This window comes from Crocodylus porosus, unplaced genomic scaffold, assembly GCF_001723895.1.
Source record: "Crocodylus porosus isolate Cpor-Errol unplaced genomic scaffold, CroPor_comp1, whole genome shotgun sequence".
In the NCBI taxonomy this organism is placed as follows: Eukaryota; Metazoa; Chordata; order Crocodylia; family Crocodylidae; genus Crocodylus; species Crocodylus porosus.
Window position 1 is genome coordinate 37,819,265 of NW_017728949.1, and position 27,535 is coordinate 37,846,799.

At 36.8% G+C, this 27,535-nt stretch overlaps 1 protein-coding gene across 1 annotated transcript in view; it reads left to right on the plus strand.

Moving 5' to 3' along the window:
- TTN (titin) overlaps positions 1-27,535 on the plus strand; it is a 273,859-nt gene that overhangs the window by 102,387 nt on the left and 143,937 nt on the right. Inside the window, exons 108-146 of the mRNA XM_019553528.1 lie at positions 78-104; positions 1,180-1,227; positions 2,499-2,555; positions 2,644-2,703; positions 2,830-2,913; positions 3,767-4,018; positions 5,574-5,666; positions 6,207-6,284; positions 7,056-7,124; positions 7,762-7,845; positions 8,086-8,148; positions 9,101-9,184; positions 9,702-9,779; positions 9,945-10,028; positions 10,442-10,519; positions 10,732-10,812; positions 10,964-11,047; positions 11,379-11,477; positions 14,453-14,533; positions 14,957-15,031; positions 15,196-15,276; positions 15,429-15,509; positions 15,794-15,877; positions 16,128-16,190; positions 16,549-16,626; positions 16,856-16,939; positions 17,818-17,901; positions 18,158-18,238; positions 20,108-20,191; positions 20,385-20,747; positions 22,767-22,844; positions 23,048-23,131; positions 23,339-23,422; positions 23,630-23,710; positions 24,563-24,646; positions 24,892-24,975; positions 25,213-25,296; positions 25,411-25,515; positions 27,395-27,478. Of these exons, the coding sequence (XP_019409073.1) occupies positions 78-104; positions 1,180-1,227; positions 2,499-2,555; positions 2,644-2,703; positions 2,830-2,913; positions 3,767-4,018; positions 5,574-5,666; positions 6,207-6,284; positions 7,056-7,124; positions 7,762-7,845; positions 8,086-8,148; positions 9,101-9,184; positions 9,702-9,779; positions 9,945-10,028; positions 10,442-10,519; positions 10,732-10,812; positions 10,964-11,047; positions 11,379-11,477; positions 14,453-14,533; positions 14,957-15,031; positions 15,196-15,276; positions 15,429-15,509; positions 15,794-15,877; positions 16,128-16,190; positions 16,549-16,626; positions 16,856-16,939; positions 17,818-17,901; positions 18,158-18,238; positions 20,108-20,191; positions 20,385-20,747; positions 22,767-22,844; positions 23,048-23,131; positions 23,339-23,422; positions 23,630-23,710; positions 24,563-24,646; positions 24,892-24,975; positions 25,213-25,296; positions 25,411-25,515; positions 27,395-27,478 (3,510 nt within the window). The remainder of the gene's footprint in view (positions 1-77; positions 105-1,179; positions 1,228-2,498; positions 2,556-2,643; positions 2,704-2,829; positions 2,914-3,766; positions 4,019-5,573; positions 5,667-6,206; positions 6,285-7,055; positions 7,125-7,761; positions 7,846-8,085; positions 8,149-9,100; positions 9,185-9,701; positions 9,780-9,944; positions 10,029-10,441; positions 10,520-10,731; positions 10,813-10,963; positions 11,048-11,378; positions 11,478-14,452; positions 14,534-14,956; positions 15,032-15,195; positions 15,277-15,428; positions 15,510-15,793; positions 15,878-16,127; positions 16,191-16,548; positions 16,627-16,855; positions 16,940-17,817; positions 17,902-18,157; positions 18,239-20,107; positions 20,192-20,384; positions 20,748-22,766; positions 22,845-23,047; positions 23,132-23,338; positions 23,423-23,629; positions 23,711-24,562; positions 24,647-24,891; positions 24,976-25,212; positions 25,297-25,410; positions 25,516-27,394; positions 27,479-27,535) is intronic.

The window sequence follows — 27,535 nt, forward strand, 5'->3', positions numbered from 1 at the left end:
CATACAAAATCGAATACCTGATATAACATATTGGAACAAGAAGTAATTATAATTTTCAATCTATTATTCTCTTGCAGAAATCAAACTGGAATTGAAGCCACCAGGTAAAGAAGAACATTTGAATTGCTCTATGAATCTCTTGATCCTGTTTAATTGCATGCCCTGGTTTATAATTTGTCCTTGAAACCATTTCACAGAATTTGCTTACAGTAACCTAATGCTATATGCTGAAAATTAATGTTCCTGATCTCTTAAAAAGAAAGCCATTGTAAATGTTATAGTTACCCAACAATTAGTTAAGAAAAAATTTGTTTTCTCTGAAAGCTGAGAGTGGGCCAGTGAATAAATATAATGTGATACAGCAAGGTTTAAGGAATAAGTTGTTTTTAAACAGACAGACAAAAATACCACTGGTGAAGTGTGTGTATTATTAAAGTAAAATAGATTTCCATTCTGTAGGTTTTATGTGAGAATAACCTCCTAAGTATCATAAAGAATTTAATTTATAAAGTAAAATATAATAATGCATGCCATGATGATAAAGTTTAGCAGGGCTCAATGGCCAGGTAGAGACAATACACTTTTACTAGTATAAGAGACTGGAAACCAGTCTGTACCTATAACAGAACAGAAGTTCAGCACATAAAACCGGTCTATACCCATAACAGAACAGAAGTGCTGTACACACAGACTAGTTTAAAAATGATGGAACCCAATCTAAGATTTGCCCCTCCTCCCCCACCAAAAGGTGAATATATGTTCTGTTTGCTACTGATCTAAACTATGCCATTTATAAATAACTGCATAACCTAAACCGATTCCATCTCAGGCCTTCTGAATAAGTACCTAGCCAATAAGTGTAGCTAGGGTAACCTACATTTGAGGAGAAGGAAGTCTTGGTAACTTGCCATTTTCATTTCTATGATGTTAAAATACATGAGAGAGAAGGATTATGCAGCACTATCCAAGAGGTTACAGACAGGTGTAATTCAATTAAACTAAAGGGAAGCAATGTTTGACTATTTCCTAACTGAAGAGTAACAAACCCTGGGGAAAAGATGGACACCCCATCTACGAAATCTTTTAAAATTGCAAAATATTGTGAACTAGTTCTGGGAATGTACACATTTATCAAAACATGTAATTCCTTTCCAATAATTTTATATTTTGATTTGCCAGATGTTCCTGATGCCCGAGTTGCAGTTCCAGTTGAAGTACCAGCTGAAGGTAGGGTGAATAACCATATTTTTATACATACATATCTATCTATCTATCCATACATTTATACAGACAGACAGACAGACAGATGCATGTATGTATGACTGTAAACATAACATAAACATAAACACACATGCATGCACGCACACATATATATGAGTGTGTGTGTGTATGTGTGTGTGTATCTCTCTTTATATATCGATCTCTCGATCTCTCTCTAGCTATATATAGTTATATATAGATACCACGTACATAGTGATTCAGTAAGAATTTGGGAAATTCAGAAACCTCAGAGAAAATTTCAAAAGTAGCAGAGTAAAATTTGTTCTTCACTTTACAGAACTTGAATAAGCTGGGTTTCATTTGGTTTGATTTGATTTGGGTTGATGTGGGGAGGGAGGACTCCACTGAGATAGTGTTTAGAATCCAGCTTCTTAACCTTCAGGTGTGCTACAAAGCAACAGCAGTACCGTAGCCAGTATCCTGTTCCTTAGCACCTCTAGATCAGTGGCAGATATGTTCTTCTTAAGTCAATATCTTCCATTACTCTGCTTTCTTTATAGTTTTCCAGTTTCCCCATCTGCCTTTCATATCTACTTCTTCCTTTTGATTTCTTGTGCATTCTTTACCCCAACATTTTTTCTCCCCCTTCTGCCTCCCCCTTCCCTCCCCCAGATAACTAATGGTCAGATTCTTAGTACCTTACTTTAATAAAAAGGATGTGTAGAAAGCCACTATAACATGATTCATGCCACTATTGCCAATGGACCTTTACTCTAGGTGTTAGCTTTTTCCTATAGCTCATAAGCATACCATGGTCTGCAGATTTTTCTGAGTTTTCTTGGTGCTTGATATTTTATGTAGATATGTGCAACCTTGTCCTGTGGATATCTGGATTTTTATGATGCTTTGAGATAGGCTTATTGGCATTGGGTTTTGGGACTTATATTGGGCCGTAGCAGCAGCAGGAACGTTTCAATGTGGATTTTCAAAGCTTACATGGGATTTTTTTTTCACATACCAACAATAGTATAACTGAAAGGAGGCGACCAGGACACTAGTCCCATGTGCTGCCCTTGTGGGGAGAGAAAAATAGCTGCCATTACAGTGGAAGCTGATCATATTACTGTTGCTTTCTGTGGGTCATGGCTGTCCTGTGGGCTGTGGCTCCCCAAAGCTGTCCTGTGGGTGGTGCTGCCCCAGGCTAAGAGCTGCCCTACTATGCCCTGCATATCAATCACAGGAAGTATTTTAATAAAAGCATTCTTTTTTTTTCTAAGCTCCTCCTATTCCTGTGGTTCTAGCTCCTGTTGCTCCACCACCAGAAAAGAAAAAAGGTAGATATATAGAAGTTTTTAAATGGGAAATTTTTTCTGTATCTAGTTCCCACTTTTTTCCTCTAAATATTCTTTTTTCCCCCCTAAGATGTTCCTATTCCTTTGATTCTACCTCTTGCTGTTCCACCACCAGAAGAGAAAAAACCAGGTAAGCTTGCTGCAGATTTAAAATAGAAATGTTTCAGAAAACAATGCACTATATTCAATTTCTAGCATTTTTTTCTTCCTGATATTAAAGTTAATAATAACTTTAATAATGTCTTTATTTTTTCAGAACCTAAGAAAATTGTTCTAAAGAAAGTCCCCAAAAAGGTGGTCCCAAAAGTTCCTGAAGAGGTTACCCCACTTCCACCTAAAGGTAACACAGTCAAGTCAAGCAAAGGCTTTAATCTTGTAAATTTTATCCACTAGATATAGTATCTTTTCTATGTTGTTTTGTCTTGTTTTATAATATACATACAAAACATTGTCATCAATTGCTTGGATTAAGCTACTGCTAATGATAAAACTATCCCTTTCCCTTCCCTACAAGATGCCTTTCTTTAAATGTTGATGTTATATGGATTTTTATTTTGTGTTATGTTAAGATTGTCTGGAAATAGAAATTATCTTGGCCAACATAACACATAGGTAGCATATTTTGAATATGCTTTATATGTGGGGAAAAAATGTGTTTTTAGACAGTATATGACCCTTTAAAAATAACAAGCAGAAAGAAGTAGTTAGACATGTTAATCTGAAGTCAGCACTGAGACACACCTTATATACTAACCGAATCAGAGATATATAAGCTTTCATAAGCAAGGGTTTACTTTATCAGCTGCTATGAGAAGACAGCACAGAGCAGGCTATTCAACAAGAAGGGTGATTTGAATACCATTCAATTAAATAACGGAAAAGAGCAGAAAAATAGCAGCTGCCACTGGAGCTGCACAATCATGGCAGCAGCAAGGTAGCAGCCAGAAATCATTGTTGCTTTGGGTGCCTCGCTGCCTTGTTACACCTCTAGTCATGATTGTGTCACCATTCTGCTTGAGACTGACCAAGTTCGGACAATAGTGGAAGGCAAGTAGGGAGCAACCTGATATCAAGACTACAGCGTAAAAATGTTAAATGATCTCATTTAATTTTTTGAAGGTCATTAATATTTGCCTGTCTTTTCATGCATACCTTTCAAACTCCATGTTTTAATGGACAATCTTCTTTTGAAGTTCCAGAGAAACCAAGGAAAGCACAAGAAGTCACAGTAACCTCTATAGCCAGACGGGAAGAAATTTATGAAGAAAAAGAAGAAATTTATGAAGAACCAAGAGAGGCATATGAAGAATGGGAAGAAGACTTTGGAGAAGAGCATGAATATGAACTGAGAGAAGAGGGTTATGAGGAAGGGGAAGAGAGATGGGAGGAAGCTTATGAAGAAAGAGAAATAACTTACGAAGAAAAAAGAATTATTCAGGAAGAAGGTATATTAGAACTTCATCATTTTATTAATCTCTTTTCCTCTTCCCTCCACCTCACTTCCCCATTTCTCATACCTCCTGGCCTCATTAAATTTGTAATGAACAAAAAATTACACATTTAGAAAATACAGTACATAGAATCATTGTTATTTTGTACTATTTCCCATATGTTTTACATATGCATTAAAGGGGAAATAATTTAGAGCAGTTGAAAAATTCATCGTCTAACAGGTTTTTGAATGGGATCATTCCTAACAAAAATACATAGGGTTTCTAGTGTATGACCTAACTACCAGTGTTGGGGTGAGGCACTGGGCTTGATCAGATCTTTATCTAAACTCTATGGCTGCCTATACACATGCTTGGGAGTGGGGGAGCCATTTTAATTAGAGCACTTAATAGAACAGATAGCCACTGAAATTAAAACAGCTCATTGCCATGTGTATTAATCCCCTGTGCATTTCAAAATGGCCGTGGAACACATTACCTAAAACTCTTTCGATGAGGTTAAGATAAAGCAGCCCTGCAGCCATTTTGAAATGTTTGGAGGCTTAATACACATGACAGCGAGGCAACGCTGAAGCGTTTTAATTAGATGTGTTCCAGTTAGAATGTGGATGAGCATGTCTATAAGCAGCCTGTGACCCTGAACTGTAGCACTGCTATAATGGAAGTTTGCCCCTTGATAGTAGGATCAAGTGGCTTGTAGCTGCCTCCACCTTACAAGGAGAAATGGGGATATAGAAAAGAAAGAAAAGGATATCAAGAGTCAAATTTGAATGCTGCATATGCCAGATGCTTTAAGCTGCCAGATGATGGTTATATTCAGGAGCATTTCTTCCCCAAACCAGGGGCAGCTTCCCTGCCATGTTTAGCTTTGACATGGATTTGAAACTTCGGGTAAAGTTTTTAAGATGATCTGGGTGTATTACAATTGCTGTCTAGAAAGCCTATAGAAATCATTCCTCCAGCATGAAGTTTAGAGTAGCTATTAAGGGTTTTCACATACCCATTAGAAACTTTGTCCTTGGTTGATCTTACTTCTTTATCATTTTGTATTGTGCTCAGTAGCAAGCACCAATAATTTTTTTAAATGATGGAAGATGACACATTTTACTAGGATTATTAATTTACAAACATGGTGAATTTAGAAATCTTCAAATGCTTTATGAATAAGCAATAATCTGGAGGGCTACAGATTGTTTTTAATTGTCTGAAATATTTTTTCCATACAATTCCCACTATCCCTGACAAGGGTGATTTGGATGCAATGTTTTGAAACTACTTCTAAGAATCATATTCTAGCATCAAATCCTGTTGACTTTACAGAGAACAATGTGTCTGTATATGAGGATGGTTTTTGGTTCTAAAATCTGTGAGAAAGGAACAAGCCACATATCCTCCTGTTATTAAATATTCAAGTTTGTGTAAATGCTTCTCATTTTTATATTCTTTATTTTTGTACATCATTGGCCAGTATTGGCATTTCCCAATCCTAATATGTTTTCCACCAAGGCATGTATTTCCTCTGAATTGACTTACATTATTTTTATTAAAGTGGTTGGAGTTCCCAGGAAACCTGTGCCTGAGCAAATAACACCACCAATTACAGCTGAAAAGAAAGAAAAGAAGGAAGTGACTGTACGCAAAGGTATGGAGTTTACTGATTGTTGCCATGAACTAATCATGAAGTACTATTAATTTGCCAAAAAAGTTTCAGTTCTTTCTTACAACAGTGTAAAGTAGTTATGGAAATAGTAGTGGTACTTGTCATTTTTCTCCTCCAGCTCATGTAGCAGCAAGATATTACAAGTGTCTGGGGTGCTTTGGATGGGTGGGTTGGATGGATCAAAGCATAGCTCAGAGATTGCTGGAAAAGTAACTTTTCAACAAAGGTCATCTTTGTATCACACACCAATTCTTGGAGACTTGTATCTGGGCAGAGTTTCTGGAAGAGCAATGTAATTACATCCTCAGTATGGCTCTCTAGGGATCTACCTAGGTGGAGGTCAGGCTCTCTGGCCTATTTTACAGGGTTGCCACTACTACTAGACAACGATGTGAAGGAATCTACAAGAGAAAAACTGGCAAAGATTAAAATATAGAAACATCCTTCTCTAATTGGTTAGTATCTGGGCAACAGTATGTAAGATAATCTAAATGTCATGAAATGTTTTTAAATCATCTGCAGTTATAAGGAAACCTGTTGATGAGCAAGTTAAGATAACTACTCAGCGGGTTGCAGAAGAGGAAGTCCGAGTGGCTGAAGGTACTGTTATTTATTTAATTATTGTAATGTTTCTGTTACACAAAATTAGTTGGATTGTTGCCGTTTTGTCAGTTGCAGAAGCTAGTCTGCATTTTACAGTATTTTGACCAATTTTTAGTCTTTGCAACAAAAATAACAACTGCCACCTTATTTCAGTCATAGAATTATAGAGTCATATTAAAAAGGAGGTCTGGATTGGACCTCAGGAGGTCATCCAATCTAACCCCACATTCAAGGCAGAACCATCCCAGTCCATCAAAACATTATATATACTTCGATATACTGAAGGATGGCTTAAAATTCTCAATACCATGTCCCTTGTTACCTGTAATGTAATAGTCCATTTAGCTTGCCAGACATTTTGCTTCATTATGCAGTGTGCAAGATAGGAAGGAACATAGATTACTAACAACTAATGCTGGAGGGCAAGCAGTGCTGATTGTTCTGTTCAAACCAACATATATGCAACCTCCAGGTTTCCATCCTGGCCAGTTGAGCATAGAACAGTATTTTCCAGTCTACAACAGAACTAAAACACCTGGGTTCCATATACAGCAAGATGAGGAGGCACTGAGCTTCCATGAACTCACATTTCCAATTTTTCTAGCCTCCTAGTAAAGAATGGGCAATACTGATCAATCAAAAAGCAGCTGCTTCCCTTCCCTTGTTTTGCATTGTCCCAAGTGAGCCTGGCAAAGCCACTGAAATTGATTGTATTCCATTTTTTCCCTTGATGTTTTCTGACTTTGCACATTCTTAAAATGCCAACAGTTGCCAAAAAGGTTCCACCACCAAAACCTACTCGGGTACTGATTGAGGAAGAGGTAACCAAAATGAAAGGTATAGATTCTCATCCATCCATTATCTATTACTTTCTCTGTAGTGTCTCATGTGTATCACGTGTGTATATATATGCCAGTATGTTTGCAATGAATTCTCTCCCACATTACTCTGTCATGACCACTCTCATTGTTTAACTAGTTATGTGTTCTAGGGCTTTATAGTTGAATATTTTGTCCTGTTGTAAAAAAGCATAGCATTTTTTTTTAATGGGTTTTGTTGCTGGCTTTCCAATCTTTGTTTAAATTTCCTATATGGCATTGCAGAGAAATCCGGCTTTTTCTTTTTGTATAGAGCTTGCTGGTGAACACCTACATTTGAATGGTCTCTCAAAGTTTTATTGAAGAAGTGGTGCTTTGTGCATCTCTGCTGTGATAAAAGTTAAAGCCTATGTGTTCTCTTGTTTTAGGAAGCTTTCTGCACTATTTTTAATGTTGGAGCTTAATACAACCTAAACATTATGTTATGTTGTTATTTTGTTTCGTATTCAGTATTCATGCATAAATACTAATGATCTAAATCTGCGCTGTAAGACTTAAATGTACAATTGACTTACTAGTTTGATAAAAACTGATACACTGTCTACCACAAATATGCATCTAGAAAAAAATGCTAAAATGAAATCCTATCTTTAAAGTACCAACAGTAGAAAAGTGGACTATTTCAGAAGAAAAGATGTCTGTTTCTGTTCACACAGAAGAAGAGTACACATATGTCCCAGGTATGTAAAAGAAATTAAAAAAAATTGTAAACTCAAATAAACTATCAATCTTGCTGGAATTTCTTTTTAAAATATTTTTTGTGGAAAATTATATATTTTAAACACATTGTACATTTATGTTTCATATTGCATCGCTTTTCTATGTTCATTGTGTTACACAGCTTCAGTATTCTCTTGAATAATAGATATAAGCATTTTGTTTACAACATCTCATTATTATTACAATGATTTTCTTTGAAGAGAGAGAAGTGCATGAAAGAACAGTTATTGAAGAAGTTGAAGTTCCTGAGATACACTATCCAGGTAAATTATTGTAAATTTATATTATTTTTAAAAGCGTATATATTTATTAAGCTTTAACTCTTAATTATCACTTTACTTAATAATTATTTATACTGTTACTTGTTAATTATTATACTCTTATTAACAATGTGCTCATGGAAATTGTAAGTATTTTCCCCTCTCTGAATTATACCCTGGCCAGGGACAGGCATTACACTTTTACAGGTATAAGTGATCAGAAATGGGTCTATACCTGTAACAGAACAGAAATTTGGCACATAGACTGGTTTAAAAATGGTGGAACTTTATTTAAGACTTGCTTATTCCCCCAACCAAAGGGTGAATGTGTGTTGTGTTTGCTACTGTTTTAAACTACAGTGCTTCCAGAAAACTGTGTAACTTAGACTAATTTTGCCTCAGACTTTTTGAATGTCTGTACCTATCCCTTATGTTCAGTGTACTTGAGAAAGGCTAAACACACCATATTCCTAAAACAACTAAGGACACTAACATTTAATATCTTTAAACATCTTGTTGTGTTTTACAGAATAGTAGAGGCAGCAGTAATATCTGTTATTTTTGTGGTACCGATAAAGTTGAATAATATTTTTACAATAATATGTTTCATTTTTCTGTCTTCCTATATCATTTACATATACCAGTCTCCACCAAAAAAATACAATGTCAAAACTACTCAAGTTTCCTCCACCAATGGCTCTATCCTCCAGAGTTAAAACACTAGTGCTAGTGCATTTCTACAGTTTTCTCTCAAGCAACTCACATTCATAACTACCCCTTTAAAAAGCAGTTATTATTTCATATATATTGATGGCATAGTGCCTATTTGATCAAATAGATCAATTTAATTTTTAATTTTAGTTTGTGTATATGTATAATTCGTTGAAAATTGTCTACACTGTTTTCTAAATAATTTAGCAATCTCCTAAATATTTACACTGCTATATCTTTAAAGAGCCTGAGGTGCCAAAGAGACCTGTGCCAGAAGAAAAGAAACCTGTTCCTGTTCCTAAAAAAGTGGAGGCCCCACCAGCTAAAGGTACTCCATCTGCCTTGGGAAAAGCAAGAACTTTTTGTCTTTTGTTATCTTAATTTTCTGGAATCTTAATTAACTGTATACTTCTGTTCTTGTGTTATCATTATAGACCACCTACAAGACTTATTCAAGAATTATGCATGCTCCAATTTAGTTCACATAAACATTATTTGTTTCAATTCTTATCCTATCACTATTCCTTTGTCTGTTTTTTGTATTTAAATTGTGGTTTTCTGTGCTAGTCTGGATCTTTTTTACTATTTTAAAACACCATAGAAAATTATGGTGTTTTAGTAATAATAAAAAAGCATTGCACTGCAAATAGTTTTCATTCATTTATAAGTAGTTTGCTATATGTCTTAATGCTGTGCAAGTTGCTGTTTAGTGTGATGGCTGCATAATTTGCTTTCTTCAATAGTCTCATGGTATGTATGTCTTATAAAAGAATCGTTTAATCCTGTGCTCTGCACAACCATTCTAAAAACTTAACTACCACCATTTTTAAATGATTTCTTTAAAGTGCCTGAAGTTCCAAAGAAACCTGTCCCAGAAAAGAAAGTACCTGTTCCAAAGAAAGAAGCAGCTCCTCCAGCAAAAGGTACATCAACTCTTGCCCTACTATGTTCTGTCTTCATCATTAATTTAATTTTAAATATAAGCAGGTTACATGTAATCATTATATCTGTTTTGCTCCTAATATTTTTCTCAATAATTTTCAAAACCCTTAGAAAGATTATTTAAGCCTGTTTCAATATCTTTAAAGTGCCTGCAGTGCCTAAAGAACCTGTGCCTGAAGAAAAAGTACAAGTTCCTGTTCCCAGAAAAGTGGAACCTCCACCTGCTAAAGGTACATTTAATGATAGATTGCACATGTGACTTTTTGCTTTAAATGGCTTTTAATCAGTGCACATAAAAACAGGTTTATGTTTTAGTGACAACACCATAACAGTGTGGTGCAACAACTTAATGCTACCTGGTATGCTTGTAAATAACTCTTCCTTTGATGAAATAATTCAATCATAAGTTTTATTCATTTTCTAAGTACTACGGTTTGGCTGGGTGATTTGCAGGGGTTTGGTTTTACTTCTCCAAAAACATTTTCTTTTTGTAAACCATCTATATATTTTAAAGTGTCTGATTGCTGGATTACCTAGATTATCTTTCTTGATATTCTTATGAATGAATGCAGTTCTACAGTTATCTCCTCAGTAAGTATCCTCAAAACTATTATTCAATATTCTTAAATTTAATATTTTTAAGTGCCTGAGGTACCAAAGAGGGCTGTCCCAGAGGAAAAAGTTACTATTCCCAAAAGAGAAGAGGTTCCACCACCTAAAGGTACATCTTTTCTTGATAGCCAAAGTTCCTTATTTGTTTATTTTACTTTTGGTTTTATCTGTTCCTTGAATATGTGGTTAGTCATTAAAATTAGTTATTTTATCTCAATAAGTATTATAAACTACATAATTTTCATCATAATTATGGTTTAGACAAAATCTTAGGACAACCATAAATATTATTTAAAATTATTGCAATTAATATTTTTAAAGTGCCCGAGGTGCCTAAAAAAGCTGTTCCTGAAGAAAAAATACCAACTGTTCCTAAAATAAAAGAGGCTCCACCTAAAAAAGGTACATTTTTCTTTTGCTTTTGCTTGTATAAAAGTGTTGGTCTATGTTCATTTTGATTATCTGCTGTAAATGTGTAACTCTGTGTAATGTCAAGTGTCTCTTTTGCCCATTTTCCATTTTGAAAATCCTAAACCTAAATAATGTCTTAAAGTACCTGCAGTGCCTAAGAAAGCTGTACCTGAAGAAAAATTACCTGTTGCTGTTCCTAAAAAAGTTGAGGCTCCTCCAGCTAAAGGTATGTTTCCTGACAGAGTGGCAAAATGTGTGATACTTAATAACTTCTGTTTATTCTGAAGTTTATACCTTCTGTTTTTTATGAATGACTTTCTATTATATTTGTGCTCCTATTTGGAGTGCTGTATTAGTATTCTCTGTTAACTGCAAGTGAATGTATTTTGTGTGTGTTATGCAATCCTATATCAAATGCTACTTTAATCTTGTGTACTTCTTTTATGTAGTTATCGGTGTCCATAAACAGATCTTCAAAAACTAGTCTTAGCAATCTGAACTAGTCTCTTTATACTAAAACTAGAAATTCACACATTTAATATTAACATCTTTCAAAGTGCCTGAGGTACCCAAGAGAGCTGCTGTTGAAGAGAAAATATTTATTACAGAAGAACGAGTATCTGTTGCAATTCCAGAGGAGGTCCCATTACCTGAAGGTACATTGCAAATAGAGATACTTTGTGAGGAAAGTAACTTCTGTAGACTGCCCTTGTGTACATTGTGTTTTGTTTTTCAAACCCCAGTCGCTCCTCTTGGTTGTTATGTGTAAGCTTTTGCATTACAATTTTTTACAATCTCCAGTGAAGTCAGCACCTCCTGTGTGCTGCTCATCTCTTCAGTCCTTGGGCCATGGTCCAAAGCCTGCTGAAGTCATGGGGAAGACCCCCATTAAGTGCACCAGTCTCTGCCTGAGGCCATTAATGAGGTGACAGTGAAAATTGAGATTTTTGTGGATAATGGCACCTTGCAGGATTGGACCTGTAAAATCTGTCCATTCACAAGAGCTGTATCTATCAATATGTCACACCCATGCAACAACACTTCGTATTTCCTTTGCACTTTAACTCTCTCATCACCCTTTTTTGTCAGATCCTGTAATACATCAAACCTATAATGTCCCAAAGGAAGACTTCAGGCATGTCTACACTGTCACTGTGCCATGGCCAAGAAACATGACCACCTACTCAGGCTTGCTCAGCACATAAGAAATCCTAGATATAAGCCATCTTTAGAGCATCCCTGAGCAGAAGCACATCCAAGACTGAGATCTGTGTGTCACTGGAGCAGTCACTCAAGACTTTTCTAAGTTGGTTGCACTGTCTCATTTGGGGGATTTGGCACAGAGTGGCCTCATCTACGTGAGCCACTGACTGCACAGTCATTACTGCACAGTCATTTAGTACTTGTATACTGCATTGCTGTGCAGTCAAGTCTCCGCACAACTTCATGGTGATGCTGACTACTCAGTAGCTTGTTACTCCTGCACAGTAGCATTGCCTCATGGCTCATGCCCTGCAACACTACTGTGCAGTAGTAACAAGCTACTGCGCAGTAAGTGTCTTGCACAGATGCAGCCAGTTGGAGCAAATGGGAAGGGTTTGTTTCTTCTCTGGCTCTTGCACTCAGTGAGTGTGTCTACACAAGACACTACATTGCTGTAGCGACAAGCTATGGTGATGTAGTTCATCACTATGGCAACGTAGCATCAGCAGGCGCAGTAGCAAATGTGTAGTGGGGTGCACATGTAGATGTTCCTAGTATGAACCTATTCCTATACCCCATTAACGAATAGCCATTCAGTTCTGGATAGTCTACGCATTTTTTTTCAGGATGCTGCAAAAGCCAGATTTTGAAAAGTAGACACCTAAATTTCCCTGATGTTGTATACATAAATCCATACAATCCTTTTGGTTTGCACCTTCACAAAATGACCCATTACCCTGCCACAAGTTGGATTTTTCTCTCATACATAATATGCTTGTTCACATAACCTGCCCTTTTACTTTATACTAGTTCTTCTTAACCTGCACACAAAATGAGATAGAAGTATTTAATTCTTTCGTGCTGTTTCCCCTCTGTAGGCACTATCACGGGAAGTTTAGGAAATTATGGCATTACATTGAAATTACAGGTGAACAATGTGACTTATTTGGCATATGGGGAAACACTGAAAGTGTGTTTTATCCAATGCATAAAGCAGAGCATTTATAGCAAAGCAAATACAGGCTAAGTACAGATATTCCAAAAGCCCAAGACAGAATCAATCAAACCTTTGTGGGTTTCTCTAAGCTGCATAGATTGGATCGGGAGTGAACAGAAAACACGTTCGCCCTGCAATGATTGGGTAGGAGGGGAATGCAGATGCCTCCATTGGCTGAGGCCAGAAGGTAGAGGATACTCCTGCATGCCAAGGGCAGTTGAGTGCAGCCAAGCACACATTCCCAGTCCCCAGCTATCAACATAGACCCTCCCCCATGCCCAGCCCTATGCTTCCAGGAGAGCTCCAGAGCAGGTCATCATAGCATATTGCCCCCCTGCTGCCATGGACCAGGCTGCTGGCCATGCCATAGTGACCCCCTCCGGGGCTCTCCTGGAAGGTGCAGGTGAGGGTCCATGGTGACAGCAGGGGGTTGAGGACATGTGCCTGACAGCCAGTCAGGGGTGGCCTGGCTCTGTAGAAGGAATGATTGGGCTCCAAGGGGCCGGATCCTTCCTTCTATGCCATGCTTCTGTCCCCACTGCCTAGCACAAGCCTCCCAGGCTGACCAGTGCATCTTTTCAGAGCTCAGCACCAGCAGCAACCAAGGGGCCTGATCCTTTCTTCAGTGGAGTGTCCCCACAAGCCTCCCAGGATGCTGGGCACAACTTATCAGCTGCTGCTCATGCCTGCAACCCAGCAAAAGCCTCTCAGACTGCCTGCTGCATCTTGCTGGAGCTTAGAACCAGCAGCAGCCAGCAAGATGCACCAAGTAGCCTGGGAGGCTTATGCCAAACTGCAGGCACAGGGGTGCTTTGTAGAAGGAAGGATTGGGTCCCTCAGCTGCTGCTGATGCCAAGTTCTGATCCTTTTTTCTATGAAGTGCTTCTATTTCCACTCCCCAGCATGAGTCTCCCTTTCCCCCACCCCACTCCCACCGCCTGCCTACATCTCAGGTCTGTGACAGCCCAGAGCAGCCAAGCATCCAGTGAGTGCAAGCACATCTCCCTGTGAAGGGTAGGCTAGCTGTGGGGAAGACCTCAAAGGCCACTGAGATGCTGGCAGTCAGTGGCCTAACATGAATCAATAGAGGATCTGGGACAGAAGTTCGATAGACTTGTCTAACCTAAATTGATTAACTGATACGACATGCATCCAGGTTTATTGTAGATCAGGTTCTGCCATTTTTAAACCAGTCTGTGTGCACCGAATTTCTGTTCTGCTACAGGTTTACACCAGTTTTTGGTCACTTATACCAGTTTGTGTGTAATGTCTGTACCTGTCCATAGGTGTACAAAGTACTTCATGTGTTATGTGCATGTATGTCTGTCGATATGTATTTATGTAGCTCTAACTTTGACCTCAAAATATTGTTATAAGTCTACCACAACAATTATGATACAGATATACTAATAGCAAACCGTATCTTTAAAGAACAAGAAGTGGAAGAATGGACTGAAGAAATGGAAGAGGTGTCAATTTCTGTTTATGAAGAAGAAGAAGAAATTTCAGCAGGTAGGACTGCAAATAAGAGAGTCTAGGCCATAGGGAAAATTATCCATGACTATTGCTATTTTAAAAATTAATTTTGGTCTTGTACAAGCAAAATTGTCTAATTCCACTAATATGACCTGCTATTCTTATCACCTGCCTGAGAAAATCATAGCTGGGTCCTCTTAAAAACAGGTGAAAATAGTCCGTTAAGAGGCTCATCAGAACCGCCCTTCAAAATACACTAAAATAGATTTTATGTGTCATTTTCAAACATATTTTCCAAGCAAATTTACAAATTTTTTCAAACTGTTTTTAAACCCAGTAGCAATGTATGAACGTATAAGTATTATACATTGGTTATCCTTTTTTTGCTAAGGGTAGTGAAAACAGTAAGTCACACGTTCCAAATATTGAAATGATGCATTCTTAATATTATCTTTAAAGTGACTGAAGAAGAGCAGTACTATGTAGAGGAGAAGTATACTGTTCCTGAAAGAGAAGAAGCCCCACCAGCTAAAGGTACATGTACTTGTCGATATGGTTCTTTCCTGTCTTAAAGTACCTGGTTACATAGTTTTTGTGTGTGTGTTATATGTATATTTCATGTTTTATTAATAAAGTATAAGCTTACTGTTTTGATACCATTATCTTTTCTGAAACAGTATTATGTAATCTATTTAAAGTGCCTGAGAAGCCTAAGAGGGTTGTGCCAGAACCAAAAGTTCCTGCAGTTCCTAAAAGAGAGGAAGCCCCACCAGCAAAAGGTACTTCAGCTTTTCAACGTGAACTATTTGTTTGTTTCACTCTAAGCCTTCCTGCTGTGTTGTTTTGATGTTTCCAGTGTGTGTTTTACAAATGCGTGTTGTATGTGACACCATTCTCATCTCTGAAACTATATCCTGTAATATTTTTAAAGTACCCGAGAAGCCAAAGAAAGTTGTGCCAGAACCAAAAGTTCCTGCCGCTCCTAAAATCAAAGAAACTCCACCAGTAAAAGGTATAAAACATTTGCTAACTAAACTTATGTACTTATCTTCAAAAAAGTAACCTCCATTTTATGTTCTCAATTTGTTAATCTTATCTTGTGTTGATGAAGATGTGTATTTCTAACAGGCATGATGTTGTTTGCATTACAACTGTGTTATGATGTCTAGTATTTGTGTGTGTTTTCCTATGCCAACACTTCCATTATTGTTTAGATAAGAAAACACTGTGAGATCTCTGTACCAAATATAATAAGGATATTATGGATTAAAATTCTAAAAACTCATCTTTCTAAAGTGCCTGAAGCTCCTAAGAAAGCTGTTCCTGAAGAGAAAGTACCTGTCCCTGTTCCTAAAAAAGTGAAGGCACCACCAGCTAGAGGTACAGCAATAATTTGTTTCTTGTCACTTGGAAAAAATCTTTTGCTGGCATTTTCAGTCTTTAACTCCTAACTTGTTAAGAAAAATATGGTCAACTTGCTTCTAATTTCTTTAGCATTAAACATGCATGTGCTTCTATTTGTATGCAAAACTGTCTCATGTATATGTATTCTTAAAGAGTTGTATTTTTAATAGTTTGTATTAATAGTAAAATCATTCCAGTTTTCTAAAATTACACAATATTTTTTAAGAACCGCCAGAAGAACGTGTACCCACTTTTGCTATTGAAGTAGAAGAGCCTCCTTCAACCAAAGGTAAAACAATGAGAACAATATTCTCATTTTGGGGTCTTTTCTTTATCTTCCTGTTTTGTTTGTTTGTTTTTTAAGTGTTTTACATGCAAATATTATGTCCTAGTGATGACAACCCTTATAACCCTGTCCTCTGCATCTTAATCATGTATTGTCTATTACCTGATACCATTGTTGGTTGTGTTTTATATTCTGACCATTTACTTTACTGTCACAAATCTGTATTTGGTGAAACTTTCTGTGTACTTCCTTTGACCAAAAACCAGTTAAGATGAAAAAAGTTCATTTATAGCTGATAGAAATAAAATATTTATATTCCAGATATTACAGATTAATATTCCTACATTTAATATTTTTTAAGTGACTGAAGTGCACAAGAAAATTGTCACTGAAGAAAAGGTATCTGTCACTAAAAAGGAGGAGGCTCCACCAAAAAAAGGTAGATTATTTTTTAAAGCTACTCAAAAGATCTCTGTGTCTTAATATTGTATCTAATATGTTTCTAACATTTAAATTACTTTGTGTAAAATATAAATTTTAGTTTCTGTTTTTGTTTCCTTATTTAACTTACAAACACGTCAATTGTCTGTATTCATGGGGGGGGGGTTTATTATTTGTGTTGTTTGTGAATAATTTAAAACTTCTAAAAATAAACAATATCTTTAAAGTGCCAGCAGTACCGAAGAAAGTTGTGCCAGAAGAGAAAGTGCCTGTACCAGTTCCCAAAAAAGTGGTGGCTCCACCAGCTAAAGGTATATAACCTCTTTATGAAGCATATAAGGAAAATCAGTGGTGAGAACTCTTTGATAAAAAAATCAATTCACACAAAATTGGTCATAAATTAAAAGGACTTCCACTACAGTTTGACAAAAAAAGCATAAAATTGTCTGGAATGGTCATAGTCCTGCATTTCTCATGTTTCCAAAATATTCTTAGTCTCATTGGCCACTTCAGGTGTGCAGCTGTTTTTAGAAATTGAGCATCCCTCAGTTTCAATGAGTGGATGCTCAATGAATCTGACTATTAAAAAACCCCAAAACTAAAAACCATAAAAGAACTATCAATGTTTTATTGCATCATTAGCATTTCAGGGAACAGAGTCAAATACAATGTCCTTTATTTCTGTGATTTTCCTTGTTTAAAAATCTATCTTTTCATGTGTGTTGAGTGTCATTTTTTGTAGTTAAATACCTAAAATATGTAACACAGAGTAACATCAGCCTTGCAGAACCTTGCCTTTAGACTTTAGAACCCTTATTCTGTGACATGCCAAAATGTCCATTGCTTTCTGTATCTCTATTGTTTTTTCTTTCATGCTTGTATATGTGTAATTTCTGATACTAAAATTGCACAGTATGGAAAAAATATGTTACCAGTCTTCAAAAGTTATATACTCCATAAGCCAACTGTACATCCAGCTCTGAGTACATGAATGTTTATTTTTTGTCTTCGTTAAATGTATTTATGTATCCTGTTTCATTTAAAGGTCCTGTCTATTTTACACATACTCTCCTGCTTTGTAAATGTTCATTATGTGTACTTGGTTGTGCACAATTCTTTTACAAGAATATCACAATATTCAAAGAAGAACAACTGAATTTTGCATTTCTTAAAATTACTATCTTTTAAGTACCAGAAGCTCCAAAGGAAGTTGTCACAGAAGAAAGAGAGGCCATTGCTGTTCCAAAAAGAAAAGTAGCTCCATCACCAAAAGGTATTCAATTATTGATTAAATTAGAAAAGATGTGTTCCAGCTGCTGTGTTGCTTCTTTTGCTTCAGTTCATCAAAATCCGATAGAACCTTAAACTGGAGCAGCAAATGTCGTCTGATTTTTCCTACTTTTTCTTGTGTGGAAAATGACAGAAAGGCAGTTAAGAAACACATCTTGATTTTATATAGATCTTTATATTGTCTTACTGCAAGTATTGTACAAGAGGAACAATACTAAATCTAGACTCTGTCTTTAAAGTGCCAGCAATGGAAGAACACTGGGCTATGGCAGAGGAAGTCTCTGTTTCTTTTTACTCAGAAGAAGATATTTCATATACAGGTATGAACCAACGTAAAAAAATAGTTTTAGGTCAAAGGAAGTGACCTCCAGGATTTCAGATGTAGTATAGAATTTTAACTCAGTCTGATATTAATACATCTACAGCAGTGGTCTCCAAAGTGGGGTGTGCGCACCCCAGGGGGTGTGCAAGACCATCCATTGGGGTGCAGGAAGAAAATACTAGAACTTCTATTTCTATTTATAGTCATATAAATATACATATATTGACGGGGGGTGCTCAAAAATTTTTTGCTGTTAGGGGTGCACGATCAAAAAAGTCTGGAGACCACTGATCTAGAGTATCCAGGCAATAGACAAACCTCACTAAATGTTTCAACTCTAAGGAGTTAATGCTTGAGACATTATGTGTAACATGGAGGAATCTTTCCAGCCCCGCATCAGTAGGATGATGGGGTGGGAAGAAGTAAGGACATCTAGCCACAGACTTGAGGGAAGAGAAGGACAGAAGGAAAAGGCCCCTGGCAGTCCAGCAATTCAGTGAAGCATCTGAGACAGGAAGAATGGTCCAGCTGTTCCCAAAGACAGAGGAAGGTATAGAGTGCAGCCCTCCCCATAGAAAGAAAGAAGTGCTGTAGGTGGGAAAGAGCTGTCTTGTGGATTAAACCCCCTGACAGGAGTGGTGAGGCAAATTGTGGCTGACAAGTCAACAAAATCTATTGCCAGATACACTAATAACAGTACAGTTTCTGGGTTCAGAGGTAACTGGTATTTAAGACTAAACTTTAGGAGCTGGTCAGACTTCATACAGTAATGCTTGTTAAACATGAGTTGTAACATCCTAAAGAGCAGCTGTTTGCCTGATCTAGATTCTCACAGTAGCTTGCTACAAGACTATATTCAGTTGTTCCTTGCAATATGAAGACAGAAGATACTAGACTTGCTACTGAAAAGTGGATTCCACCTATCAAGAAGATTAATAGGATCTCATACTTGCTAAAGGAAAATCCTAGTATTTTGCCAATTCTTACAGCCAAACACTAGTGCTTTATTTACTAAACATTAATTCTGAAAGACTTGCTGCAGAATTTTAAAAACCATGAGCCACTGGTGTTCCAAAAAGTGAAGATCCACGGGGAAAGTATGCATTCTCTCATGGATGAACCTAGAAATAGAACACAATTTGCACATCAATCATGTTATTTTGTGCAGAGGCAAAAGCTGGTTAATAAACCTGACAGATACGAAACAGACTGCTTGCAAAAAGATTGGCAATTTTTCTGTTCTGTCATCTTGCCTTGGATAATGGATAAGAGTTGCTTTCATTTTAATGAAAAGTTCAGGCTCTTTACCTTCTCTGATCTGTGCAAGAAGTTTGACTGGACATGAGCTCCCACTTTGCTGTATGGATTTAAGTGTTTGTGTCCTACACAAATCCTTTGTTGCAAGTGGTAGACTGAGAGCTGCTACTGTATTTACTGAAGAAGGTCAGAGGAAGCCAGGGAAGCATATTTGCATAGAACACCCTATTATCCTCTTAGGAAAAGAAACGATCACAAAGGGACTGACTTCTCTCAAAACAGATCTGACACAGGATGAGTTTACAGTTCTACTGGCCAGGGGAACAATGTAGACCATCTGATGATCACATGCCTGCATCGGGGTGCAGGCCTTGTGGTTATTGTATTAAATTTATGTTTTATTGCTTCTCTCATAACTTGTCCAGTGTCAGTCTGCTCTTTTCCCGTAGTGACATGTAAAACCATTTGTATGTCAGGTATCTTTTTTGTTTCTTGCATATTTCTGAATGGCACTATTGTGCATTAGCATTCAGATTCTTGCTTGCATCAGTTTTGCTTTTATATGTTGTTTTCTAAAGTTCTTAAATGTAAATATACTGTGTCTTTGAAGTGCCTGATGTGCCTGAGAGAGTTACCATTGAAGAAAGAATATCAATTTCTGTTCCTAAAAAAGAGAAGAAACCACCAGCTAAAGGTACACTGGATATTGTATTAGATATGGAATACATGTTCTTTGAACGTCTTGTTATAAATATGCTATAAATACTGTTCTGTGTTTTTGTTGTTTGTTTGAATGTATGTATTTTGGTTTAATTCTTCTTTTGAAATGCTTGACAATTCTTAGTATTCATGAGTTTTAAAGTTTATAACATTGGTGTCTTTTAAAGTGCCTGAAGTTCGTAAGACAGTTATCCGAAAAGAAGAGGTATATGTTGAAGTTCCTCAGTATGAAGAGGAAGTTGTTCCCCATTATGAGGAAGAGGAAGAAGTTACCAGATATGAGGAAGAAATAACTCATTATGAAGAAGAGGTCACCCACTTTGAGGAAGAAGTACCTCAGTACGAGGAAGTTCCTCAGTATGAGGAAGAAGTTCCTCAATATGAGGAGGAAGAGGAAGTCACCCATTATGAGGAGAAAGTCACCTACTATGAGGAGGAAGTAGTACCCAGCTATGAAGAGGAAGTTCCTCAATATGAAGAAGAGGAAGAAGTTCCTGAATATGAAGAGGAGGTCCCCCCAGCAGTCAAAGGTAGAAATTTAATTTTGGTTTAAACATCAGAAAAAGGACTCTTGTTTTACAGATATGTCAATATAGTCTTTTTAATTTACTAGAGGATATGTGATTTTTTTGTTATAATCATTAATAATTACTATGTGTTGTAAAGTGTGTTGGAATGCCTACTGTCCATTAGCATTTTGTAATATAATTTATCCATGGTATACATGATGATCTGGTATGAGAAGGGAATTCATATAATTAAATATGACAAAGAACATGTCATTCAATTTACCTAATTCTTCCATCATGTCTTATTTCCATCAGATCATATTTAAATTTATTATTGACTTTAAAGGCAGTTCAACATAAGAAAAGTTGTATGTATCCAGATAATGAGTAGGATTTTCAAAAGTTTTTAAGAGATATAAGCATACAAATCCAACTGATTTTTATTTAGGTTATTTGAAAAACTTGTTAGTACTTTTTAGGAAATAAAAATATTTTCATAGCATTCAGAGATGGAAGAGGCATATTAAATACCCATACCATTCCTATAAAATGCATAGCAATTATTAATTTTAAATATTTTTTGGAGAATATTTGATGAAGATGTCTGGAAATTTTCAACACTCTTGCTTTGGAATGACCATATTTACAGCTGACATGAAAATCAGGTCATCCCAAACTCTTGATAATAAAAAAATGGCAGTGTCCTTTATCATGACATAAAGACAAAGGGTAAGATATCCAAAGCTGTTAAGGTTCCATTTTTAGAAGAAATATGAGCACTTAGGAGTGGGTAGATACTTTAGAAAATTTTATCCAAGTCCTTGTTTCACATTTTCCATTTTCTGGCTGCCACAAGCAGGGAGAAGTTTACATTATATTTCAACCAAGTAACACATGTCAAAACTAGACCTTGCATTGTCTGTATTTGTATTTTAACATACTAATTAACATATTTTAAAAGTAGAATTTATTCCAAATAAATGTCTAGGTTACATGCTGTGAAATCACCATAATTTTTTTCTAGATTAGGAAGAGAGATTGGGATTAGCTCAGATCAAGTCAGCCTCAGTCATTTTAAAGGAGGTAACAGCTGTCTCTGCCTTAATGAAATGATCGTTGTTGGCAGAATTAGCTCACATTACTCCTTTCCTAGTTTAATGAAAGCCAATAGGATTATGTTCTTCTACCCTTCATATGGTATTATGTCAGGGATATTAAGTACAAAAAATGTTTAAGAAAGACTTTCAGTAATATGCTGAAGGCAAAACTCCCATTAACTTCAGCAGAGTGAGAATTTCACTCTTTATCCTTCAAGGAAACTGCTGGGTACCTTTGGCCTTCAAAATTAAATTTAGGTATGAAATGATGGGTATATCTAATTAACCAATGGTTCCACCTTATGAGAAAATTGGTTAATAAAATCCCATAGCTCTCCTTATCATGTATGGAGCCCTGGCAGTACTCTCAACACTTCCTAGAAAAAAAATGCAACCATGTTATAGATATGGTCTAAATCTGGAAATTCAGTATGTTTAAATGTACACAATAAGTTTAAGAAAATGCACCAAGGGGTTGTGTGGAGGGAGCCTGAACCTCTTCCTAGTTGAAAAGAAGAGAGAATCCACATTTATCCAAATTTTAATTCTGACTATTTTTTAATCCACTAAAACCAGAAATAAAATTACATTTTTTTCTGCAAATTTCCTTTCCACCATCATTTTGACCATTTCTAAGTTACTTATTTTTAAAAGATCCAAAACATATTACTGTTAGTCTTTGATTAGGCAATCCCCTACTGATGCTGAAGTTTTTACCTAGGTGGATCAGTGGCTGAGTAAGGATTGCCTCAACACATAAACCTACTTGTACAGTATTGTCTCCTGTGTTTTTGCTATCAAATTGGTGTTAAGCTATACTACTGTGGTTCGGATATGTGTTAAGTTGTTGTGGGGGATGTTTTCTTGCGCTCGAAGTGAGTTTTTGCTCTATGTGCTCCTGTTTTAAAAGTAAATCCCTAAAATAAAAATGGTATTTTTAAAGTGCCTGAGGTGCCCAAGAAACCCGTCCCTGAAGAAAAAGTACCTGTTCCCAAGAGAAAGGAAGCTCCTCCAGTAAAAGGTACATCTCTCCTCATTTAAAGATATCATGCTTCCCTTAGTATTTAATTAATCTTACTTCTTAACTCTTTTATGTAAATGTTAATTTTCCTGTTCTTGAGAGGGGTTTTCATGTAAAATCTTTGTAGTGGTTTCTTATTTTTGTTGCATTTCTGCTTTGAACGGCTTGTACAGCATTCTTATTCAAAAATAATATTTTTAAAGTTCCTGAGGTGCCCAAGAAACCTGTGCCAGAGGAGAAAGTACCTGTTCCTGTTCACAAAAAGAAGGAACCTCCACCACCTAAAGGTACATCTACTCATGATTAATGTATACAGAAAAATCTTCCATTCATCACTCATCTTTTCAGTCACATTAAATGTAATGTGATGAGAGAATTCTCTTCTTGAAAACTGTTGTTCCACCTGTTTGTTTGTGCGCCTGTAATCTGTGCCACTGGTCTTTATCTTATGTTTCAAAAATCAAATGCTCATATTATAATTATTATCTTTAAAGTGCCTGAAGTGCCAAAGAAACCTGTGCCAGAAGAAAAAGTTCCTGTTCCAGTGCCCAAAAAGAAGGAAGCTCCTCCAGTTAAAGGTACATCTGCTCATGTTTACATGTGCACAAAATTCTTCCATTTGTCACCTTCCTTTTTACTTTCATTAAATGTATTTGAATAAAGAAGATCATTCTCTTCTTGATAATTATTGTTTCATGTACTTGTTTGTGTTCCTGTATTTCATGTCATTGTTCTTCATCTTATGGTTCAAGTTAAATTCTCAAATTACTATAATGTCTTTAAAGTGCCTGAGGTGCCAAAGAAACCTGTGCCAGAGAAGGTACCTGTTCCTGTGCCTAAAAAAGTGGAAGCTCCACCAGTTAAAGGTACATCAGCTTGTGATGCTCCCAAAAATGTTGTCATTGTCTGCTTTCTTATAGAACATAACATACAAGGAACTCACTCTCAGGCTTCAAATTAGACTCCAACTCTTGGGGGGGTGGTCCGTGGTGGTGGCAGCTGGAAGCCGGAAAGAGCCAACACTGCTGCTGCCATGATGGCTTGAGCTACTTAGAAAGGCGTGGGGCAGGGCAGGGGCTCTTGTCTCTTATGGGGGGACTCTCATCTCTTACAAGGGGCTCTCATCTCTTTTGGGGGGGGCTCAACCCACCTCAAACTCCCCCATATTTTGAACCCTGATCATTTCTGTTTCCAGTGTATTCAGTAACAAAATTCTCATTGACTTCAATAGGATCAGGACTGAACTGCACACTGTGGAAGTTTTTATGATACAGGATTTACACATTTGTACCATTTTATATTGTTTTTCTTTTTGGGAGCGGTGCAAAAGATAGAAATTATTCCTATAATAATATAATGTTGTCTAAAGTGCCTGAGGTACCCAAAAGAGCTGTCCCAGAAGACAGAGTACCTATTGCTGTGCCTAAAAAACTAGAGCCTCCACCAGCTAAAGGTACTTTAACTTGTAATTTAAGATTAGTGTGTGTATACACACACACACACACACACACACACACACACACACACGTGCATGCACATACACACACATGTACAGATCCACACACACTCAGTGCACATTCTTTGTTCCATCGTATTTTTTACACACAAATAAAAGACATGTTAGTGTAGCTGTCCTGACGTTTGTTATAAATGTTAGTTTTCTTCTGTTTTATGTTATACTGAAAACAAAATTCTTGAAACAAAAATGTTTTTAAAAGTACCAGAGGTGCCCAAGAAAGCTGTCCCAGAAGAGAAGGTACCTGTTCCTGTACCTAAAAAGCCAGAGCCTCCTCCTGCCAAAGGTACATCAATTAGTAACTAAAATCTGTGTATGTATGGACACACACACACACACACACACACACACACATCCATTCTATATATGTGTATGTGAATGTAATACATAACTATTTTATTCCATCACATCTTTGACACACCAGTACAGACATGTTAGCCTAGTTGTCTTGATGTTTGTGATATGTATGTTTGGTTTTTCTGCTTTATATTATAATGAATATAACATCCGTAAAACAAAATGTCTTTAAAGTGCCTGAGGTGCCCAAAAAGCCTGTCCCAGAAGAGAAAGTACGTGTTCCTGTACCTAAAAAACCAGAGCCTCCTCCTGCCAAAGGTACATCAAGTTGTAATTTAAAATTTGTGTATGTGTCTCTGAAAACAGATATATAAACATACTCTATACATGTGTTTGTTTTTGTAATACATAACATTTTGTTCTATCAGTTCTTTATAACACCAGTAAAGACATATTAGTATATATGTCTTACTGTTTATGTTTAAAGTGTTTGGGTTTTTTTCTATCTGATATTATTTTGAAAATGAAATTCTTAAAACAAAAATGTCTTTAAAGTGCCTGAGGTACCCAAGCGAGCTGTCCCAGAAGAGGCAGTACCTGTTGCTGTACCTAAAAAACCAGAACCTCTGCCTGCCAAAGGTACCTGACATATGTGCTTCCTGGTTCATAAATTTCAGCTCTTGCACTTTATGTTCTCTCTGTCTTATCTGTTGTGTACGTAAATCAATTTCTTGAATTTAAATATCTTTGAAGTGCCAGAAATACCAAAGAGACCTGCCCCAGAAGAAAAAGTACCTGTTTTTGTTCCTGAGGAAGAGGAAGTGGAAGAGGAAGTTATACCAGAGATACCAGCAAAAGGTACATCACCTTGTCTTCAGAATTATCAGAAAACTTTTTTAATTAATTAAAATACTTGCATCTTCATTGTTTTATTTATGTTCTGTATGAACTTTACCTGTGATTTCCATCTCATCGTTTCTCTTCTTTGAAAAATTGTAATCTTGTTTTGTCTTGTCTTCTTTATTTTAATGTTTTTATACTTTAAAAGTAATTTTTAAATTTCTAAGAAAAATGCTACCCTAAAGTGCCAGATGTGCCTAAGAAAGCTATATCAGAAGGAAAAATACCTATGGCTGTTCTTAAAGTAAAGGAACATCCACTAGCTTTGTAGTACTATAATACATTTTCTTGCTACTTAGGATTTCACACTTCTATGGAATTTGGTTTTGGGGATCACAACTTGTAAAAATGTAATGTCCATTCCTTATTTTCAGTAGTCCAGTATTCATTGTTATAAGAAATACTAGGGCTCAGATAGGGTTTGATCCTGCAGCATTGAAATCCATGACAGCTTTAGTATTGACTTCAGAATCCTTTACTGATCAGACCTTTATTGATCAATTATAAAAATATGCCTCAACTGGAATTAAGAGCCTTGTATATAAATCTGCACTAGCAGCACCTGGCAAATACTGTTTACATGGCACAATGTGTCTTTTAACCAAAACATCCAATGGTTTATCCCATAGGTTACAAACTAGACATTCTTCAGAGCATTGAAATTATACCAGTATTTAGCTTGGGATCTGTAGGTGCATTTTAAAATCCCACAACACACACTGCGAAAGGCACTACAGGAAGAAAATAAAAACAGAAATGACTGTGTGAATAACCAACATTCAAAAGGGAAAGTTCATCACAAAAACAAGTTACTGTAGAAACATCCTCTGAACACTGTTTCCATTCAGCTGAGTAGACCATAAACAGTCTGAAAGGCAAACACTTAGGCAATTTGTAGAAAAACCTTAGACAAAATATCCTATGTACTTGGTGTGTGTACGCATGCAGTTAATGCGACTGAATAAACTGTGGAGCAATCTGTGTTCCAGTAAACTACTCCTGGGTATAGCTTCTACATGTGCACCTGGGACAACAGCAAATTGAGTAGGGGAGGAGCAGTTTAGGTCAGGGCTGCTCCTGCCCTACTCAGCTCTCCTGCAGTAGCCAGGGGAGCTCCACACTCCAGCTGCAGCTACCTGCGTGCCAGCTCTGGACTGGCAGGGGACACAGGGGTGAGCCTCAAGCTCTGGCTGATGGCAGCAATATGTCCTGGGGTCTGTGAGGCAGCCCTGGGCTAGCAGGGAACACTGGGGATTAGGCCCAGGCAGTGGGTGCTGAGTCAGACAGCAGAAAGGCTGGCTGGGCTATGAGGCTCCTGCAGCTGCTAAGCCATGTGGCTAGGTAGTATGCAGGAGTATGGCCCCCTGCTGGCTGGGCTGACTGGGTGGAATTTACACCCAGGTCAGTGTTTACACATGCATTGCTGCGCAGTAAATAATTCCACAATAGGAGAGTACTTGTATTTACAAGTACTACCCTGCTGCACCATCTAAAAGGGCCACACGGATAGATGCTGATGTTTTACTGCAGAGCTAATTAGTCTACTCTGCAGTAAGCATCTTGTGTACATATGCCCCTATGTCCTTTCCTCTACACTATGTGTTTGTTTGGTAATGATATAACATATATAACAATCATAGTGGAGAGCTGCCTGATACAATCCTTATCATCCAGTTCCATTGTAGTGTTCCTGGAGAAAATCAATTTACACAGTTTTCATATATAAGCAATTACTGTTGCTGTTCAAACGTGTGTCCTTTTTATTTTGTGTCATGATATTGTTCTATGTAATACTGCTTAAATTTGAAATTCTTAAAATGAAACAATGTGTTTAAAGTTCCCGAGGTGGCCAAGAAAGCTGTCCCAGAAGAAAAAATACCAATAGCTGTTCCTAAAAAAGTGGAACCTCCTCCAAAAAAAGGTACATCAAGTAAATAACTCAGAAAATAAGCACTGTTATTATTTACTTGCATTTTCA